Genomic DNA, 21,994 nt, shown 5'->3' with positions numbered 1-21,994 from the left:
TGAAGAGAAGTGGCTCGTTACGGTTTTCTGGCCACACTCTGGAAGTTGTACGATTTCACAAATCGTACCGACCGCGGCACAAAAAAAAAAAGCGGCTCCAAGGCTCGGCGACAAATTTTTGCGCGATGCGTACGTAGACGGCAAATTACGTCCGGGTGACATTCACGGGCTGACACCCGTTAAACATGGTCACGCGAACGACTGACGGGAGCGGCGTGCGGTTGCCAGGCAACAGCAAAAAGCCACCTCTTTGCGCCTTTTTTTCAGAGTAGGTTTCACAAAATTAAAAACGGGGAAGCGCGTATCGCGTCTCCGAGCCGATGAAACGCATCCGACGTGAACGCAGCCTAAGACGTACCTCTCCCCCCTCTCTACCTCCAGCTTCACCTTTCCACACACACAGGTGTGTCGGGGGGGGGGGGGGGGGGGGGGGAGGAGGGTCAGACGTTGCCTTGCATTCACAACATTGGAAAAATCACCGTTGTCTCCTCCCAATCATCCAAGCAGCGTGTCCATCATCTGGACATGAGGGGGCCAGGGGGGAGGTGCGTTTTAAATAAATATTACAAAACTTTAATCGCGACAGAGGCATCATCGTAGGATACATGTACGCACACATGTATGCTTGTATGTGTATGCACGCATAAGGGAACTCTAGATTCGTGTGGCAAGTTTTGGACACGCAGCGTTAGGCCTGGTGGCAGTCTGATGTGAGAGGGGAAGGAATCCGCACACTCGCGCACGACAGTCCATTGAAGCGCCTCGTTGGTGTCCTCAGCATTTCCCACAATCCTCGGCTTTCTGAACGGCGTTCGGTCAGGTGTCTAAGGCTGGTAGGTTTTAAGGTATCTGATTGGTCCACTCCCAGTGCTGGTGCTGGTTCTTCATTGTCTCGCCTTCCTTCAGCAGTTCCTTCTGCCCGTGGCCTCCAATGTTGTTATTACTTTTTCTTTCTTTTAATTTCTTCAAAAGTCCAGTTCCCCCCCCCCCCCCCCAAAAAACACTTTTTACTCCATCCTCTCCACCTTCCCCAGGATCCTGCCCTCGAACATGGGCAGAACGGCCCGGTCGTCCCACACCTCCTCGAACACAGCCCCGCACTCAAACTCATCGCTGGCCTTCTTGAAGTAGTACCTGGAACACACAGACAGACGGGTTTCGAAGGGTTAAATGGTAATCTTTTCAGTAGGCAGGACAGATCTTCTGCCTGTGCCCCTACACTCATTCGCGTAGGGGAACCACTCAGAGAATCAAATCAAACACTCTTGTGGTGTCATTCTTCAGGGACGAAGGGTCAAAGGTCAAAGGTCAGCCATCCTCTTGGCTTCTTCCTTGATCTCTCATGCATACATACAATTTAAAACTAACAATCGACATAGAGTCCATCACAAAAGGACTTCGGTCTGTCGCTCTGTCCAAAAGATCCCTCCTAAATTAGGCCTCTTACACACGCACACAGACACACACACACCCATGGCCTCCTGTCCAGTGAAGCACAGTCTTTTACACAGCTTACAATTTGGTGCAATTGCAAGCCTGACACTGCTACACACACCTGGCCACTCAACTCCCTGAGGCACAGAGCAGATGGACAAGACAAGAGGAAGACGAGGAGGAGGAGGAGGAGGAGGAAGAGGATGACAATGATGACCACCCCCACCCCCACCATGCCACACCAATCCAAATCAAGACTATCAATGACCTTCGAGCATAAAAGTACAGACACTGGAATTATTTGTTGAAAGATTCTCAACTACTACACGTATAATGACAACCACAGCCATAGCAATAATAAATGAATGAACGGTGTTACTGGCCATAGGAGGAACTCAGGATTTACAGACTTGGCCCCCTTAACATTAAGGACTGACCCTACCCCGACAGTGGGGATGAGGGCCGACAGGGGGGGCGTATTTCAGACAGTCAGGAGACTCCTGGAGGTCGAAAGGTCACATAACTCACAGACTGGGGGGGGGTGGGGGTGGGTGTGGGGGGGCACATGAAGCTCACGTCCAGCTGTAACTCCAGTCTGTAGTCAGCAGTAACCCCCTCGGTTTCACCCGGAGAGGAATGGGTGGCCGATGCTGTAATGGGTACCTTCCTAATGGAAAATCCCCAATTTTCCCGACCTGCGGTAAACGCTGGAATTCCCGCCGCCTCTCGGTTTTAACGAGCCAACGGAGTCGCCCCCCAAACGACGCATGCGTGAAAACGCGTCTTAATCAAACCAACCGAAACGCCTCGGGGGGGGGGGGGGTTCACCAGCTGGGAGGCTTCTGACAATAAAGCGTTCTTCCGTTTCCTTCTAGCAAGTTCCGCCAGAAAAAACACGCCTTAAATGCGAGGATAAAGGACGGAATTTTTACGCGACGGAAGCGGTCGGCATCTCTTTTACCACGCCGGGCGGAAATATCGGGGAAGACAACGAGAGCAGGGTGGACAAAGGGCATAATCACGGCCTCGTTTTTCCAGAAAACGCTACATCCTCCCCAGCGGCATCTTCAAACAGGAACCGCAGCTGCCATTTGCTTTTCAAACAACGAAAAAAAGAAAAAAGAATTAAATTGTTCCATTGGAACGAGTTTTTAACGCGGCAAATAATTCCCTACGCAACATCTGGCACCAATACTGCCTGGCAGCCCTGCAGGTACTGTTCCCTGCTGAACCAGTGCCACGAAGAAATTACCAAAAAAAAAAAAAAAAAAAAAACACACATTCATTTACTGCTATTAAAGCCATCCACACTCGTTTTTTTTCCTCCCAAAAAAATGCGGATAAGATGAGGGCGTAGCGCTTTATTAATGAGCCGTGTTCGCTGCTGGGGAACACGCCCGTTTCCACACTGAGAGCCCATCTACCATCTGTAGACGCGCTTGGCCCTTTAAGGAGTGAGGTCACACACTACGCGATTAGAATGTTCTCTTGGCTGAACATTCTAACGCTGATGATGTCACAATCACACTGCTGGTGACTGAAGGCAGTGGAGTTTTGAATTTTGAAAGAGAGAAAAAAATAATTCCTAGAAGCCTACTCTTCAAAGGGTTAAACTAATAAAATTCATATTCTGTGGACATATTTAATGCAAGGTATATTTCAGAAATACACAGCCTCACAGCCTAACGGACCTGCACGCACACGTATGTTCTTGGATTCCCGTTTGAAGCAGGAGGCTTCACACGTGTACCGTTGCTTGATACAATAGCTGAAGAATTTCTGAACGCCTACTATTTGCGTGAGTCTTTGTGCATGAAATGAAAGGCCTGGGCTTCAAAGACATGCTTATTAAGTTTGTCTTACCATGGAAATCAATACCAGATGTGACCAAAGCTCTTGTTAAAATTCCCTTTACTGTTCAATACAGTGAAAATACCCAACCCCCTCAACAACCACACACACTGTGCACACGTACACACACGTACACACACGTACACACAAACACTGCCTGCACAAAAACACATGCAAGCACACAAACACAGCACACATATGCAGCATGCATACATAAACACACACCAACACTGCCTGTACACAAACACACACACACACACACACATGCACACAAGCCTATCCTCACCCACCCACCTGCACACAAAACAGTTAATAATTTTGTGTTTAAATCACCCAAAAATAGCGAGATTTAAAGACAGGTTTCACTTTGGAAAGGCTCGTAGAACGTGCCAACACCTCCTACCTCCTCCCAGAAGCCTTTGCGTTAAAACCGATATCTGCTCCACCCTTTCTAATGAGACTCACAGTGTAGTATATAAATACTCTTTCACACCACCGCTGACACTAAGAGCAGGGCAGTGTAACACAGGTTTACGCTGCTCTTAGAATAAATGTCAGGATCCATATTTCACAGTGACTATTTTAGCTTGATTTCCCCCCCCCCCCCCCCCCATGTAATACCACATTACGTGTGGAGTTTCCCAAAATGACATTAGAAGATTATTGGCTCCCTCAAAACGGAGAGCCCGGTGCCCACTGAGCCACACAGTCCGTCACGCGTCGCGTTCACGGTCACCCCCCCCCCCCGGTAACCGCGGCCGCCTCAGACCGCTCGGCGGGTTGGCGGGCTTACCTGTAGCTTCCCTTCCTCTGCAGCTGCTCCTTGAAGTGGCCGAGAGTGAGGCAGTGGGCCTTCATCATGCGCCTGTACGGGATCTCCTCCCCGCAGAAGAAGTACGTGACCACCAGCTCCGCCCCCGCGCCCGGCAACGACGCCGCCTGGCAACCCGCCGCCTTCTTCGGCTCTTTGGGCCTGCGGAGACAGCGGCCCGTTAGCGCGCTCCGTGCTAACGTGCTAACCTCAGACAACAGCGCTTTTAAACCGCCAGCGGCTAAAGCAGGGCTGCCCAACCCGGTTCCAGGAGAGGGAGAGAGAGAGAGAGAGAGGGAGGGAGGGAGGGAGGAAAGGGGAGAGGGAGGGGAGAGAGGGAGAGGATGGAGATGGAGGGAGAGAGAGAGGGAGGGAGAAGGAAGGAGATGGAAAGGGAGAGGGAAGGGAGAGAGGGAGAGGGAGAGGGGGAAAGAGGGAGAGAGAGAGGGACGTACTCATCGACGTGAGCGGCAGGAGCTGATGGAGCATTTCCGTTCGGTGGAGCACTGAAGTGTGGCCGGTCCCGCTGTAGGCTGGATGTCGAGTGCCTGAAACACACACACACACACGCATACACACACACGCGCGCGCGCACACACACACACATACACACACAAGCACACACACACACATTACATAAAGATTAGAGGGGGATAACAGAGGCTGCCATTGCTTAGGTCATCTTATGTTGGTGTCGAGAAAAAAAACCCAAAGCAAATGTGGTGCATCACCCAAAATTTGCATTTTAATATTGTACACTGTCCACGGAGCAACTGGCTACTGACGGATGGGGGAATGCTTGCGGAATGCGCGTGTGTGTGCGTGTGTGTGTGTGTGTGTGTGTGTGTGTGTGTGTACCTCTGTTTGGGAGGTTTGGGTGTGTGTGTGTGTGTACCCCTGTTTGGGTGGTTTGGGTGTGTGTGTGTGTGTACCTCTGTTTGGGAGGTTTGGATGTGTGTGTGTGTGTACCCCTGTTTGGGTGGTTTGGGTGTGTGTGTGTGTGTACCTCTGTTTGGGTGGTTTGGGTGTGTGCGCGCGCGTTTGTGTGTGTACCTCTGTTTGGGTGGTTTGGGTGTGTGTGTGTGTGTGCGTACCTCTGTTTGGGTGGTTTGGGTGTGTGTGTGTGTGTGTGTGTGTACCTCTGTTTGGGTGGTTTGGGTGTGTGTGTGTACCTCTGTTTGGGCGGTTTGGACACCTCCTCCAGGCGGCGACAGGCCTCCTCCAGCTGGGCCAGGGTGTTGGGGGGGGAGAGGGGGGGCATGGCCGGGTCCTGGATGAAGGGCTGGCTGGGCTGGTGCACGCGGGCGTGGCCGCTGAGGCCTGGCCCCCCACCCCCTCCCCAGGTGAACACGCGCCCCAGGGACGTCCGGCAGGAGGGGTCCACGCTGCACCCCTTTTTAGGGCCCTGCGCGCTGTAAGGGTGAGACGACCGAATTAGCACAGGAAATGCTACTCTGTATAGGACACGGGGAACAGGAAGTACTACTGTGCATGTGACACAGGAAACAGGAAACACTACTGCACACGTGATACAGGAAACAGGAAATACTACTGCACACGTGATACAGGAAACAGGAAATACTAAATACTAAAATACCATAAAAATAATAAATACCATACTAAAATAAAATTTATCATCACTATGGTTAAGAGTGCTTTATTGGGCTGTATTCCAGGTGCCTTTCAGGTGTGTGAGCGATATGGGTGGGGCCAGATGTCACCTGTTTGTCCTGATGTGGGTGCGGTTTGTGTGATATGGGTGGGGCCAGCTCTCACCTGTGTGTCCTGTTATGGTGCAGTTTGTGTGTGATATGGGCGTGGCCTGCTCTCACCTGTGTGTCGTGTTATGGTGCGGTTTGTGTGATATGGGCGGGGCCTGCTCTCACCTGTGTGTCGTGTTATGGTGCGGTTTGTGTGATATGGGCGGGGCCTGCTCTCACCTGTGTGTCCTGTTATGGTGCGGTGTGTGTGATATGGGTGTGGCCAGCTCTCACCTGTGTGTCCTGTTATGGTGCGGTTTGTGTGATATGGGTGGGGCCAGCTCTCACCTGTTTGTCCTGATGTGGGTGCGGTGTGTGTGATATGGGCGTGGCCTGCTCTCACCTGTGTGTCCTGTTATGGTGCGGATTGTGTGATATGGGTGGGGCCAGCTCTCACCTGTTTGTCCTGATGTGGGTGCGGTGTGTGTGATATGGGCGTGGCCTGCTCTCACCTGTGTGTCCTGTTATGGTGCAGATTGTGTGATATGGGTGGGGCCTGCTCTCACCTGTGTGTCCTGTTATGGTGCGGTGTGTGTGATATGGGTGTGGCCTACCCTCACCTGTGTGTCCTGTTATGGTGCAGATTGTGTGATATGGGTGGGGCCTGCTCTCACCTGTGTGTCCTGTTATGGTGCAGATTGTGTGATATGGGTGGGGCCTGCTCTCACCTGTGTGTCCTGTTATGGTGCGGTGTGTGTGATATGGGTGTGGCCTACCCTCACCTGTGTGTCGTGTTATGGTGCGGTTTGTGTGATATGGGTGGGGCCAGCTCTCACCTGTGTGTCCTGTTATGGTGCGGTGTGTGTGATATGGGCGTGGCCAGCTCTCACCTGTGTGTCCTGTTATGGTGCGGTTTGTGTGATATGGGCGTGGCCTGCTCTCACCTGTGTGTCCTGTTATGGTGCGGTTTGTGTGATATGGGTGTGGCCTACTCTCACCTGTGTGTCCTGTTATGGTGCGGTTTGTGTGATATGGGTGTGGCCTACCCTCACCTGTGTGTCCTGTTATGGTGCGGTGTGTGTGATATGGGTGTGGCCTACCCTCACCTGTGGGGCTTGTGTTTGCTCTGTCTGTCGCTGTCCAGGATCCACTGCCACACGTTCTGGGAGCGGTCTGTGCTGTCGGCGGGCAGCTGCAGGGGCGCGACCCCTCCCCTGCCCCCCTCCCCGTTCAGCTGGGCCCCCCCCTCGCCAGCTTTGCACACGCGCTTGGACAAAGAGCAGGAACGCCTGTCGCTGAAAGACGCAAACACACACACACACACACACGCATTAAATACAGTTCCAGACCAACAACCCTGCCCTGTTGCTTAAAATGAGCTCTAATTGGCTACATTCACCTGGACTTGGCCAATACCCTCAATCCACTCAACCCCACCCTTCACAACCTTAATCCACTCAACCCCACCCTTCACAACCTTAATTCACTCAACACCACTCAAACCACCCATTTTTATGGTAAGAGAGACCGTCCCGGTAAGAGAGACCATCCCGGTAAGAGAGACTGCCCCAGTAAGAGAGACCGTCCCAGTAAGAGAGACCATCCCGGTAAGAGAGACCGCCCTGGTAAGAGAGACCATCCTGGTAAGAGAGACCGTCCCAGTAAGAGAGACCATCCCGGTAAGAGAGACCATCCCCGTAAGAGATACCGTCCCGGTAAGAGAGACCGTCCCGGTAAGAGAGACCACCCCGGTAAGAGAGACCGCCCCAGTAAGAGAGACCATCCCCGTAAGAGAGACCGCCCCAGTAAGAGAGACCATCCCCGTAAGAGAGACCGCCCCAGTAAGAGAGACCATCCCCGTAAGAGAGACTGCCCCGGTAAGAGAGACCGCCCGGTAAGAGAGACCGCCCCAGTAAGAGAGACCATCCCCGTAAGAGAGACCGCCCGGTAAGAGAGACCGCCCCAGTAAGAGAGACCATCCCCGTAAGAGAGACCGCCCGGTAAGAGAGACCGCCCCAGTAAGAGAGACCATCCCCATAAGAGAGACCGCCCGGTAAGAGAGATCGTCCCAGTAAGAGAGACCACCCCGGTAAGAGAGACTGCCCTGGTAAGAGAGACCGTCCCAGGAAGAGAGACTGCCCCAGTTAGAGAGACCATCCCGGTAAGACAGACCATCCTGGTAAGAGAGACCGCCCCAGTAAGACAGACCATCCTGGTAAGAGAGACCGCCCCAGTAAGAGAGACCGCCCCAGTAAGACAGACCATCCTGGTAAGAGAGACTGCCCCAGTAAGAGAGACCATCCTGATAAGAGAGACTGTCCCAGTAAGAGAGACCGTCCCAGTAAGAGAGACCGTCCTGATAAGAGAGACCGCCCCAGTAAGAGAGACCGTCCCATGTGCTCACCTCGTGGGGGTCTCTCCGGGGCTGCAGCAGGGCTCGTTGCCGTGGCTCCGGCACCTGGGGAAGGCGCAGTAGTCGCCGGGGGCGACGGCGGGAAGGCAGAGGCTCTGCACGCGGCGGGCGGCCTCGGCCTCCACCTGCTCCTGGGTGCGGGGCCCGGCGCGGTGGTGGATGTAGTGGTGGTGGACGTGCCTGGTGGCCTGTTTGGGCAGGTAGACCCCGGAGGCCCCGCCGGCCCCGCAGGCCGGGAGCGGGAAGGACCTCGGGGCGGAGCACGCGGGGGGAGGCGGCACCCTGGGCCCCGAGGCCCCGCCCACCCCGCCCCGCCCCTGCCGGTCTGGGGAGCGAGAGCGGGAGCGGGGCGAGTGGCGGGCCACACCCGGGGACTGGCAGCCCGGGCTTTTGAGGACGCGGGAGAGGTGCTCGTCCAGGATGGCCTGGGGGTCCTCTTCGCCGGGGCCAGGGGAGGACAGCGCCCCCAGGGGGTGGGGAGGGTGATGGGCGGCTCCGACTGGCGGCTCGCTCTCCTCCCTCTCTTCTTCCTGCAGGCAGGGATATGCGGTCAGGCTACAGCCCTCACCAAAATGGAGTCACTTCACAGCCACGAAACTTAACCTGCCCTGCTCAGAAAGATGCCCTTTACCACCACAAGCCTTTTCATGTGTCACTCACACAGAGCTACTTTGCCTGACCCAGCTCTGCCTAGCCCTTCCCAGCTATCCTGGCTCCGCCCATCCTTGCTCTCCACCCACACCGACCCCATCCATCCTGGTCCTGCTCGTCTCAGTCCATCCTACCCCAGCCTGGCCCCACCCAGCCCACCCCAGCCCCGCCCCACCCCAGCCCCACCCCACCCTGCCCCAGCCCCACCCACCTCCTGTATCTGCTGCAGCCCCACCCCGGCGGCCCCACCCTGCCCCGCCCCAGGCCCCACCCTGCCCCAGCCCCACCCACCTCCTGTATCTGCTGTAGCCCCACCCCGGCGGCCCCACCCAGCCCCGCCCCAGGCCCCACCCACCTCCTGTATCTGCTGCAGCCGCTCCTCCAGGGAGCTCATGGAGTCCTGCTCCCTCTTCAGCCGCTCCAGCCGGGAGGCCAGCTGGGCGGCGAACGCGGCCGGCTCCACGGGGGTCATCTCCCGGGGCAACCGCCGTGTCCGCTGCGGGGTCGGGGACAGAGACCGAGGGGTGAGAGAGCTGCTCCCCGGACAACCGCTCCGTCCGCGACCGTCCCTCACTCCCTCCCTCCCTCCCTCCCCCACTCCCTCCTTCGTTCTAACGTCCCCTCCGCTAGCCGGGGTGAGCTGCTCAGCCCGACCGGCGTCATCAGGACCGGCTCTGAAGTCACAAGGCTTCAGGGCGCCCCTGTGAAACTTCAAAGCCTGACTGAGGCCGAGGGGGACAGACGCCTAACATGCACGAATGACAGCTGTGTATTAACCAAGGGGGGGGGGGTTAGGGTTAGGGTTAGAGGAAAAAATAAAGAGGACAGAAAATTTCGAGCAGTGAGAGAGATAGTCGAGCAGTGAGATGGAGTCAAGCAATAGGGTTGAGCAGTGGGAGAGACAGAGTCGAGCAGTGGGAGATAGAGATATAGATAGATCATACACACAGGGTGGGCGGAGCCAGGAGAGGTGTGGGCGGGACTTACAGGGAAGTGAGGTAGGGTCACCTGGCCGTTGAGCTTCATGCTGCGCTGCATCTCCCTCTGCTGCAGCTTCCTGTTGCCCAGCGTGTAAGGAGGGATGCCATCTCTGCCAGGAGACAAAACAAACCAGCCAATCAGTGAGCAGCCTGCATCACGAGCCTCACAAACCAGCCAATCAGGAAACAGCCTGAATCACGGGCTCACAAACACCAAAACAAACCAGCTAATCAGGGAACAGCCTGTGTCACAGGCTAAAAAACCCCAAAATAAACTGGCTTATCAGGGAACGCCCCAAAATAAACCAACCAATCAGGAGCCTGCAACACGGGCACTAAAACCCCAGAACAAACCAGCCAATCAAGAACTACTACAGGTGAAAGCAATATGGCAGATACCCACAACCAGTCAAGACAAGCTGTGGATGAAGATGAGGATGAGGACGAGGCAGTGAAGTTCGGCTCGATGTCATTAGCAACGGTAGATAAAGCGTTCAGGATGGGGCGGGGCCATATGCCACAATGATAATTATCAAAACGCAAAAACTACCACGTGCTCCACTGCATTTCTTTTGTCTTTTTTTCTTCAATTATGCCTGAGGCGGTAATAAACAGCCAAACTTCAGAGGCCACAGGGGCATGCTTACGGGTGTTGATAAGACAGCCAATCAGCAGCAAGGTCATACAGCTTTCAAGCGATCATGTGATGTGTTTTTGCCAATCACGTGGAAGCTGTAAGACCTTTCTGGCGACTGGCTGTCTTATCAACACCCAATAGATGTCAAGTGGTGATGTTTTTTTTAACCCCAGAAGCACTTTGTGTTGCCTCTGAAGTTTGGACATTCACTACCCACAGAACAGTGTAAGAACTGTGTTTACGTTATAAAGAAAAAAAAGACAGAAAGAAAGGCAATACACCACAATGGGCAATCGCATTCGATAGTCATCATCGTGGTATATGGTCCAGCCCTTGCTCAGGAACCCCAAAATTGTGGAACCTCTGCACCTTCCTTAGGGAGACAACATGAAAGTTCAGGCAAATATCTGATGTGCAGATCTGAAGAAATGCTTATGTGGGAAAAAGCCTTTTTTCTCTCTTAATTAAAACCTAACATAGATGCCACAAAAAGGACATTCACCGGCACCAAAATCCCCAGTGTGCTGGGCTTGAAGAACACGACTGCCCCTTCAACCCCCCCACCCCCCCCCCCCCCAAAATGGCCTGGCAGGGCCTGCAGGTCCACTCTGTGGGGGGGGGGGGGGGTTGTCGCGTCGCTGTAAACACGAGGGGCCTTCCACTGCATCCCCCCCCAGGGCAAGGCTCTGCAACTGGTCCCACCGATATGGTCAGGACTTCAGGGACCCCCCCCCCCCCCAAAAAAAAAAAACTACCCATGTGTGAACCTCCACTCCAACACAAACCCCAACAGAGACACTGCATGCAGGGAAAACAATCAATGTGTGCCTTCTACATGCACTCACACTCACACTCACACTCACACTCACACTCACACTCACACTCACACTCACACTCACACTCACACTCACACTCACACTCACACTCACACTCACACTCACACTCACACTCACACTCACACGCACACGCACACGCACACGCACACGCACACGCACACGCACACTCACACCGATCCTCCTCTGCTGTAGGGACAAACCAGCCTGGGCTGATATATGAATCAGATGCTTAAGCTGGGCCATCTTCTCCCCCCCCCCCCCCCACCATTAAGAACTTGGAAGGCGCCTCAGCGCGGTCCGAGCGGCGTTTGTCGCCGGCGCTTTGAACCGTGGCGGCCGTGCGCGCGAGCCAGCCAGCCAGCCAGCCGCTCGGAGGCCATTTTGAAGCGGCGGCGCTGCCTCTGATCCGGGCCAGATCAAAACGCGGGTTTGTAAGATAAGGTGACGTTTGAAGTCAGCGGCCCAGCATTCCCTAGCGCCCAAGCAAAGCCATAAATAAGATATAAGCACACACAAAAAAAAAAACACTCCATACCCCGTACCACACCCCCCCCACCCCCCTCCACCCCTCCCCCTGACGTATTCCTCTTTATCTGAAATGAGATTTGGTTTAGCACCCTGGCTTTTAGCCATAATGAACAGTCTCGCTAATCCAAGCGGGGGGGGGGGGGGCAGGGGGGGGGACAATCCGAGATGGGAAGGGAAGGGAAAAACCGAGGAATGATGGGGCATCATATCGAAAATAAAAATGATTCCACTCACACAGACGCTTATAAACAGGCTCCCTTTCCACAGCACTGCTCACCAAAATCACCCAGGACTGGATTCAATCAGATTCACTCTGTCCCCAGCTTTGTCTCACAATAAATAAAAGCATTTAGGGTGTTTACCCCCCCTCACTAAAACAGTTTGTCACATCCGGTTGTCACAAACATTAAAAGAAAAAATATATATATATATTATCAGACTAAAAAAAAAAAAGAATTTTCATTTAGATTAAATGAAAAACAAAACCTAATCGCCTCCAGGCTTCAGAGCACACCTTAAAATGGTATTCACACTAAGACCACGAGGTCCATGAAAAAAACGCTTTCATCCAGAAAATTTGTTGGACCCCAGGGGGGTACATAGTGTCCAGCTGAAAACTCTATACACATGGACAGGGCTACAAACTAGCCCACCTGCCATTATGCACAGTAAACAGTGCAGTCTGCCCATGCTTTCAAATGTCCAGTATCTTTTTTACGTAGCTGCAGCTACGGCTATGTAGCACGATAGCCATGGATTAACAAGAACATACACGAGACAAAAAAATTCCACATATGTTGACAGATTTGTGAATGCACAATTGCTGATGTAGCTACATAGGAGTCTACTAGCACCAAACCAATATTCGCAAATTTCTCCAGCACACCCATGATTGGAAGTCTGTTGACACTACTGATCCAGCGCTAGCTACAATACTGCCAACAAGTTGGGAACATTTTAAAAAGTTTGGTTCAATGCAACACATTTTGGTTTGATCGGCTCATGTGGAAAAAGTAGGCCAAATCCAGCAGGTACAACTGTGAAGGTCACAAAGAGAGTAGCAGCCACACCAAACTGCCCGGCCAGAGGCCAGAATGGCTTAAATTCATGTCAGTAACTGCTTGACGCCACAACCAAAATACTTCAGTTTTCTGGGACCATTAGCCAGTCTGAGAAAGACTGGTCCGGTCACCGTTTTCACCCGCAAAAAAACTTTTATTTTGGATGTAAAACAGCTGAGTATTTACACACTGGAAAGCCTCTTAACAACTTTATGAGGAAGAACAGGCACCACCATCTTTCACAACAAAAAAACACAACCCACGGCCCAGACAAGGCCACAAGCCATCCACACCTGGAAGGCACATCCAGCACCAGTGAGGAGCACCTAGAAACCAAAACACATCAGTACACCCCGTCCTCAACTTCAGCTACACCAAAATATTCATCTCACTTTAAGCTTAATCGAGTGGGCTTGCCTCCCAGCTTTGGGCTGCCTGCAGTTCCCATCCTTGTGCTGAAGAGAACTTCTTTGATGGGCCTTTTCTATGGGGGACCCACTCGCCCAAGGGGATCTATTCAGCCGAGGATCCACTAAGCCCCAAAGCTCCCCGAGCCCAAAGATCCGGCTAAATCCGTCATGCTCCGCCCACTTTATTTTCCCCCCCTCCCCGCGCTGTCAATCACCCGTGCAACTGCCACCATTGCGAATGAAGAGGGGGGGGAGGGGGGGGCAGGAAGAGACAGGGACACCGGGGGTTCCTTAACCCTTTAAAGTTGTAAGTTGATCAGTCGATGTGTGATCAGAATGTTCTTAACTGAACATTCTGAATGCTGATGTCACAATCACTGCCGGCGACTGAAAGCAACAGAGTTCTAGAACACTGGCTTTAGGGAGGGGGAAAAAAAAAAAAACCTGCTCTTCAAAGGGCTACTGTCCTATTCTCTGTATCCCAGGTAACGTCCACTCAGGCCCAGAATGCACCAGCCGTGGGAACTCTCCACGGACGCCGCGCCAGGCCCAGCAGGAGGAAATCACACCGCCAAGCGACTACAGGCCCTCACTTCAGCGCCCGCCAGCCTGAGGCCTCACGCGAACGTTTCGGCTTTAATTTTTTTTTTTTTTTTTTTTCATTATCAGAAAATGGAACCAATAAAAGGGACAGAGACACACTGCTGAGGTGGCGGAAGGGCAGGGCAGCGTCACGGCTAACCTTGCACAAAGTTTATTTCGTACCAACATTCTCCATCAATTACGGAGAGGAAAAAACTTCAAAAGGCCCACCACCCCCGCCCACCACCACCACCACACCAAAGCAGGTACTTACAAACGCTTTCATCTCCAAAAAGGAACCGCGGCAGAAGATGAGTGTGATAGCGTTTCATAATCACGCTCAGCCCGATACGATCAGTCACAGTCAGACGCAGTCAGCAGCGTGTGAACTTGCGCAAGCGGACGGTGAAGTTTTGAGCTCGTTCGCTGGTTTAGCAGTAAGGACAGTCAGCATGCTGGGAGCAGATTTAGCAGTAAGGACAGTCAGCACACCGGGAGCAGATTTAGCAGTCAGGACAGTCAGCACACCGGGAGCAGATTTAGCAGTAAGGACAGTCAGCACACCGGGAGCAGATTTAGCAGTCAGGACAGTCAGCACACCGGGAGCAGATTTAGCAGTAAGGACAGTCAGCACGCTGGGAGCAGATTTAGCTGTAAGGACAGTCAGCACGCTGGGAGCAGATTTAGCAGTAAGGACAGTCAGCACGCTGGGAGCAGATTTAGCAGTAAGGACAGTTAGCACACCGGGAGCAAATTTAGCTGTAAGGACAGTTAACACACTGGGAGCAGATTTAGCAGTAAGGACAGTCAGCACACAGCAGATTTAGCTGTAAGGACAGTCAGCACGCTGGGAGCAGATTTAGCAGTAAGGACAGTCAGCACGCTGGGAGCAGATTTAGCTGTAAGGACAGTCAGCACACTGTGAGCAGATTTAGCAGTAAGGACAGTCAGCACACTGGGAGCAGATTTAGCAGTAAGGGCAGTCAGCACACCGGGAGCAGATTTAGCAGTCAGGACAGTCAGCACACTGGGAGCAGATTTAGCAGTAAGGACAGTCAGCACACTGAGAGCAGATTTAGCAGTAAGGACAGTCAGCACAATGGGAGCAGATTTAGCAGTAAGGACAGTCAGCACAATGGGAGCAGATTTAGCAGTAAGGACAGTCAGCACAATGGGAGCAGATTTAGCAGTAAGGACAGTCAGCACACCGGGAGCAGATTTAGCAGTAAGGACAGTCAGCACACTGAGAGCAGATTTAGCAGTAAGGACAGTCAGCACGCTGAGAGCAGATTTAGCTGTAAGGACAGTCAGCACGCTGAGAGCAGATTTAGCTGTAAGGACAGTCAGCACACTGAGAGCAGATTTAGCTGTAAGGACAGTCAGCACACTGGGAGCAGATTTAGCAGTAAGGACAGTTAGCATGCTGGGAGCAGATTTAGCAGTAAGGACAGTCAGCACGCTGGCAGCAGATTTAGCAGTAAGGACAGTCAGCACACTGGGAGCAGATTTAGCTGTAAGGACAGCTAGCACACTGTGAGCAGATTTAGCTGTAAGGACAGTCAGCACACCGGGAGCAGATTTAGCAGTCAGGACAGTTGGCACACTGGGAGCAGGATAAGATGGCGGCCATGTTCTCTCTTCCGTTCTCCGTCTGAAGCATAGCGGCGAGGGCGAAGATCTCAAAAACCCGGCGATCCGCTCCGCTCCGCCCCACTTCCTGCCGCCGCGTTTTCACCCCACACCCCCCCCGCCCCACCCCCACCCCACCCCCATGCACTGCTATGGACTAGCGCTCCAAAGCAGGGTCTCGATCGCGAACAGGGAGTCGATGCTACAACCTGCAGAGCGACCCCAAAGCGAGCAGGTCCCCCCCGCCCCGCCATGAGCGAGCCCCCGTCCCGCCCCGTGCGCCCTGCCCCGGCCCGCCCGCGGCGCGGCCCTGCCCCCCGTCACCGTGGCGATCGAGCCCCCCCGTCCGCTGGCATTCCTAAATATAACCATCTGAGACGCGACCCGCCAGCGGGGACGGCCGCTATCTCTCATTACCGGCTTCAAACAGCCAATCAGGAAGCGCCAGCCGAAAGCAAGGGTCTGGGAACAAACTGCTTTTTAAAAAAAAAAAAAGAAAAAAAAAAGCTTTCAACATCTGCTCCTAACAGCCCATGAAAATATTTTAACCTCTGCCTGCCATCAAAGCAGCAGACACGGCCCAGAAAACGCATGCTGGAAAAACGTGCTTCTTTTTTCACATTTCAGTTCAGAAAAAGAAAAAAAAATACTAAAGCGGTATATTCTGTATATTCCCCCCCCTCCCTCCCTCCCTCCCTCCTCTCCCTCACATCATCCAGCCGTTTGCAGATGGCGAATCCCGAGGGGCAAGTTTTCCTTCTTTCGGTATCGGGAAAAAAGCTGGAACCCAGGTGGGAGTGGGTGAGGTGGGGGTGAGGAGTGACTGAGGTGGGAGTGGGTGAGGTGGGGGGGAGGAGTGACTGAGGTGGGAGTGGGTGAGGTGGGGGGGAGGAGTGACTGAGGTGGGAGTGGGTGAGGTGGGGGGGAGGAGTGACTGAGGTGGGAGTGGGTGAGGTGAGGGGGGAGTGAGTGAGGTGGGGGGGGTAAGGGAGGGGGTGACGGGGTGAGTGGGGAGTGGAGGGGGTAAGGTTGGGGGGTGACGGGGTGAGTGAGGAGTGGATGGGGTAAGGTTGGGGGGTGGGGAGAGGGTGACGGGGTGAGTGGGGAGTGGAGGGGGTAAGGTTGGGGGGTGGGGAGGGGGTGAGGGGGGAGTGAGTGAGGTGGGGGGGAGAGTGAGTGAGGGGTGAGGTGGGGAGACACTCACACGCTGCTGTCCGTGACGGACATGGAGTCGTCGGTCATGGCGTCGCTGGACACCTCGCTGTCGTTGGCGCTGGAGGCCGGGGCGAAGGCGTACCCCGGGCTGGCCTGGCGGGGGTTGGCGGGGTCCCCTCCCACGCCGCGTCGGCACGACCTGGGGAGGCAGCGGCAACGTCACATGACCCGGCTCGAGATTCTCCATCCATCGCAGACCTCACACTGCCACTCAAACGCCATTCACGCAGCGTAGGATAATCACACGCTAGGCAGGGAACACACAGCGTCCTGTACTCAGAGTGTAACCCCCCCACCCACTGGTGACATAAAGTTACACTACGTGCATTTAGCAGACGCTCCTATCCAGAGCAACTCGCACGACTTTTGCATTTTTACACAGTACGCATTTATACAGCTGGATATTTGCTGAAGCAATGCAGGTTAAGTGCCTTTGCTCAAGGGTACAATGTAGTAGTGTCCAACCTGGGATTCGAACCCACAACCTTTTAGGTTCCAAGCCCAGTTCCCAGCCCAGTACAACACCGCCGCCCTGCGGGCACAGTGATGGTCCTTGGTGCAGCGACGTGCCCCATGGTGCAGAATCCAATCCTGACTGTGCCAGTGCTGTGTCACCGCTGACTGTGTCCAGTGCTGACTCTGTTAGTGCTCTGTGTCAGTGTTGGCTGCGTCCAGTGCTGACTCTGTTAGTGCTCTGTGTCAGTGTTACTATGTCCAGTGCCCTGTGTTAGTGCTCTGTGTCAGTGTTGACTATGTCCAGTGCCCTGTGTTCGTGCTGACTTGTTAGTGCTCTCTGTCAGTGGCCTGTGTCAGGGCCCTGTGTCCAGCGCTATTTCACAGGGGTTGCCTTCCATCTCAGTCCCTACACGACACCTTTCTCACTGTAACTCTCTCACTGCTTCTCTCTCACTGCAACTCTGTCACTACAACTCTCTCACTGCTTCTCTCTTACTGCAACTCTCTCACTGCTTCTCCCTCGCCTGCAACTCTCTCACTGCTTCTCCCTCACTGCAACTCTCTCACTGCAACTCTCTCACTGCTTCTCCCTCACTGCAACTCTCTCACTGCTTCTCCCTCACTGCAACTTTCTCACTGCTTCTCTCTCACTGCTTCTCTCTCACTGCTTCTCTCTCACTGCAACTCTCTCACTGCAACTCTCTCACTGCAACTCCCTCACTGCAACTCCCTCACTGCAACTCCCTCACTGCAACTCCCTCACTGCAACTCCCTCACTGCAACTCCCTCACTGCAACTCCCTCACTGCTTCTCCCTCACTGCAACTCCCTCACTGCTTCTCCCTCACTGCAACTCTCTCACTGCTTCTCCCTCACTGCAACTCTCTCACTGCTTCTCCCTCACTGCAACTCTCTCACTGCTTCTCCCTCACTGCAACTCTCTCACTGCAACTCCCTCACTGCAACTCTCTCACTGCTTCTCTCTCACTGCAACTCCCTCACTGCTTCTCTCTCACTGCTTCTCTCTCACTGTTTCTCTCTCACTGTTTCTCTCAGACACACCACCTCTTTCCCTCTCTCTCCTACCAGCACCGCTGGTCTCTCTCCTTCTGTCTCACTCACTCACTCACTCAATCTCTCTTACACCACCACCACAGTTCTCTCTCTCTGTCTCACATCTCTCCGTCTCCCTCCCTCTCTCTCACACACACCTCCCTCCCCCCCTTCTCCCGCCACCCCACACCACCTCTCTCTCCCCCCCCCTCCCTCCCTCCCACCCTCATCCCACTCTCTCCCGCTGCGATGCATTCCTGCTTCAGAGGGCAAGGAGGAGGGGGATGAAAACCTGAGCTTACGGCTGGGGCAGGAGAGAGAGAGGGAGGGAGCGAGGGAGGGAGGGAGAGAAAAGAAAGGAGAGAAAGGGGGAAGGAGGGCCTCCTCTTTATGAGCGTGCCTACTGCCAGGAGTCTGTGTGGAGAGACACAGTATGACTAAAGCCCCAGGCCCCGGCAGCTCAGACCTGACCTCTGGCAGCTCTCGCACAGAGTCAGGTATTTAACACAGCTGGGCTCGCATACTTCCAGTCTCTGCCTTTCCTGCACGACCCCCCCCCCCCCCCAACCCCCCGTCCCTCCCTCCCTCCTCCTCCTCCGTTTCTCTTTCTCTCCAAAGCGCACTCTGTCAGTGGGATCTCACTAGAAGAAAAAAAAGACAGATAAAAGCTACTGGGGAATAGAGAGGGGATTAAAAGAAACTTGAGGTAAATAAAACAGAGAAAGGCAGGAGATCAGAAGGTGCTGAGGCGACACACGGAGGTGTGTGTGTGTGCGTGCGTGTGTCTGGGTGTTTGTGAGTGTGTGTGCATGCTCGTGCATCATGTATGTATGCATGCACGCACGCACGCATGTGCTTTTAGAATGACTAAGAAGAAGAAAAAGAAGAAGAATTAGTTCCACATGCCGGAGATGGAACTTTTGTGACACGCACAGTCTGTGCTGAGCACAAGGGGGAGGGGCCTGAGGTCCTGCGTTTAATTAAAGATTAAGGTCACGCTGATCGAGCGATCGAACGGTAAACACGTCCTTTCTGTACTCAAAGGCCAACGGTGCGACAGCCTGGCGCAAATACTCAGCGTCCCCGAGACGGACCCGTTAAAACTTCACTCCCCTGCCGTCCCGTGACTGTCCCATTGAGTGCCCGCTGCTGTTTACCTCAGATCTCCAAACATCTGCCGGGCACCAGACCTGCACAGCCATCTCATCTGTCTGCCATTTCAAATGTCTGATCAACAAAAACTGCGCTTATTGGACTTTGCCAAACGCTGGTGAACCTACAGTGTACAGTCACGGTGCAAACGGCGGCTGAACAAAATCAAAAGGATTCCCTTCTAAATGAAAATGAGGGCAATAAACTCAATAACCTGAATTTAATCGAGGCGACCAACGAATTTTATGAATGGGGACTTTCATATTTCCACAATATAATGACGTACATTATATGTTAGATTCACAGCCTCGCTGTCGTCATCGGGACTTGCTATATGATAGCGTGTCAACGGCCTCGATGTGCGGCTCAGACGCGACTTGGACACGCTATCAGTCACACACTTGATAGCTGGAGCCAGACTATGTCCCTGTGAACTTCCGGTCCGGTGGAAGACGATCATCTCTATCTGCAAAATGATTTCAAGACGCAGGAAGCCGGCTAAAGCCAGCAGAGTCCCGCCTTCTAGACACCATTTACTTAAAATGGAAACCAGCTTCACCCCCCCCCCCCCCCCCCCCCCCCCACCCCCAACACCCCTCCCCACCCCCAACTTAAACTCTAACTTAATTAAAGCCAGGTGACAGCACATCAGAAGACGACATGCATTACGTTCCCTGTATAAATGGAAGTACAGGACATTAAACTGAAAAGCCCAATGTCAAATAAAGGTCTCCAAACAACGCCTAAACATTTTCCATTTGGGGTATAAACGATACCAAGAAAATGTATGGTTTGCATATGGTTTATAGACCAGCAACAGGACTAAACAAGAATTATACACCACGTACAGGATGTCGTGAAAGCTAAATAAATATATATCGCTAAGGCCTGGAACTCACAGAAAATTGAAAAAATAAGGACAATTATCTATTTCCGGTATACTTTAAATGAAACCATTAGCTTTTAAAAACAGACGCGTAATTGGAAACGGTACGGGTGTCAACCCACGAATGGCGAGGTCTTACCTGTATCCATTATCGAGCGCCTCCAGGGTTCTCAGGCACGCGGTAGCCCGAAGTCCTTTGGCAGACAGTCCAACCACTGAAGTGGCCAATGCTTTGTTTTTAAAGTCATTGCAACTCCACTCCTCTTCCTCGTTGAGCGTGGGCAGGTATCCGCACATCAACTTGAGACTCCCCAGTCCGTTGGGACCGACGTGAGCCGGGTTCTCGCACCCGGCGCGGACGTATTCCAGGTACATATCAGAGGTTAAGAACATCTGGTAAGCGTTTTCCTCCATTGCGGTCTGTATCTCGGTCTGAGCCTGATCAAACATCGCGGAGTCTATCTGCTGTTTCTTAACATTATCCCTTATGTAGGTTTTAGTCGCAGTTTTCAGCTGCTTAGCAACAACGCTGTTGTTTTCTATATACCGCTTGTAAATAGCTTTGGCAACGCGTAAGGTTTTGGTATCCTTGAGGTCCATTTGTCTGAACCCATTGCAGGCGAACCAGAAGTCTAAAGTGTCCACACATCTCTCCCGCTCCAAAAATATCCTAAAAAGATGAGCACCGTCTTGGTCCCCGAGAAGAGAGTGCAAAGACTTTGTCCAGCGAGCAAGCGGCGAATCCGGAGAGGCACTCCCCTCCGGTTCCCCGAGCCCATCTTCGTTTCTCTTCGCAGGGGCAACCGGTGAAGCGAGGGCAGAAGATTTAGCCTTGTGCTGGGCTCTCATCGTGGCAAGTTTGCCGGGGTTGTGGCATGGCGCCTCTCCCTCTTCCCCGGGGACCGGAGGACGAGGCGCATCTTCTCTGAAGCTACTGCCGATGGGGTCCGCGAGCGCCCTGCTCATGGCTTCAGCTTCCCGCCGCCGCGTCTCTCTTTCCCAGCTTCACTGCGCGCGGTCGTAATCTCCTCACCCTCTTAAGTCAGCGGGGGACCCACTCAGCCCCGTCTTCTCTCTGGAACAGAAAGTATTGATCTAATCAAAACCAGATCCGCCCAACTTCAAAGGGAGACACAGAGAGTGCAGTCTTTTGCAGACCCTCGCAGGTTTTCAGAAAGGAAATAAAAAAGAATGAGACAGGAAGAGAACAGCAGCTGTCTGTGGTTAGTCTTTTTCGTGAAATAAAAATAATAGTAAGGCAAATGTTAATATGTAGCGTATTGTGATGTTACACACATTATGAACCGGTTAACTCACCAAAGCAAGAACAGGACGCAATAACTCAAGTCTGCACTAAAACGGATAAAGTATTTCGGCCGATGCCTTCTCACAAATAGAAATTCAAGGGTGCAATACAGTCTGTTTTTGTGGAAATTGTATAATATCTAGAAGATTTAAATAAATAAAAAATCCAACTGTACAACAAGTCAAAACAGGAAAATGTGAAGTGGCAGCAATTAAATAAAGAAACCAAGCTCCCTATGCACTGGCAGCCTGTACAGTCAGCGCCAATGCATGCGGCAATTTCACTCCACATAGCCGCCCTGATATTTATAATTGCCCTCATTTAACAAGCCTTCTAATTTCGCCGAACCCGCGCTGTATCCTACGCAGAACACATACTTCACTCAACCGCGCCGCGCGTTGGTC

The 21,994-nt window shown here is 53.2% G+C and overlaps 1 protein-coding gene across 2 annotated transcripts in view; it reads right to left on the bottom strand.

The window, feature by feature from the left end:
- Window positions 1-986: 986 nt before the first annotated feature.
- axin2 (axin 2 (conductin, axil)) overlaps window positions 987-21,994 on the bottom strand; it is a 36,803-nt gene continuing 15,795 nt past the window's right edge. For both annotated transcript variants that reach the window (XM_035398695.1, XM_035398694.1), the window contains exons 2-11: window positions 20,424-21,359; window positions 16,728-16,877; window positions 9,848-9,950; window positions 9,216-9,356; window positions 8,201-8,739; window positions 6,903-7,091; window positions 5,269-5,508; window positions 4,552-4,644; window positions 4,079-4,258; window positions 987-1,134 (exon numbers count right to left, since the gene is read on the bottom strand). In XM_035398695.1, the coding sequence (XP_035254586.1) occupies window positions 1,008-1,134; window positions 4,079-4,258; window positions 4,552-4,644; window positions 5,269-5,508; window positions 6,903-7,091; window positions 8,201-8,739; window positions 9,216-9,356; window positions 9,848-9,950; window positions 16,728-16,877; window positions 20,424-21,250 (2,589 nt within the window). In that variant the 5' untranslated portion in view covers window positions 21,251-21,359 and the 3' untranslated portion in view covers window positions 987-1,007. The remainder of the gene's footprint in view (window positions 1,135-4,078; window positions 4,259-4,551; window positions 4,645-5,268; window positions 5,509-6,902; window positions 7,092-8,200; window positions 8,740-9,215; window positions 9,357-9,847; window positions 9,951-16,727; window positions 16,878-20,423; window positions 21,360-21,994) is intronic.

Source organism: Anguilla anguilla, chromosome 17, assembly GCF_013347855.1.
Source record: "Anguilla anguilla isolate fAngAng1 chromosome 17, fAngAng1.pri, whole genome shotgun sequence".
Classification (NCBI taxonomy): Eukaryota; Metazoa; Chordata; class Actinopteri; order Anguilliformes; family Anguillidae; genus Anguilla; species Anguilla anguilla.
This window is presented reverse-complemented; position numbering and strand designations above follow the sequence as displayed.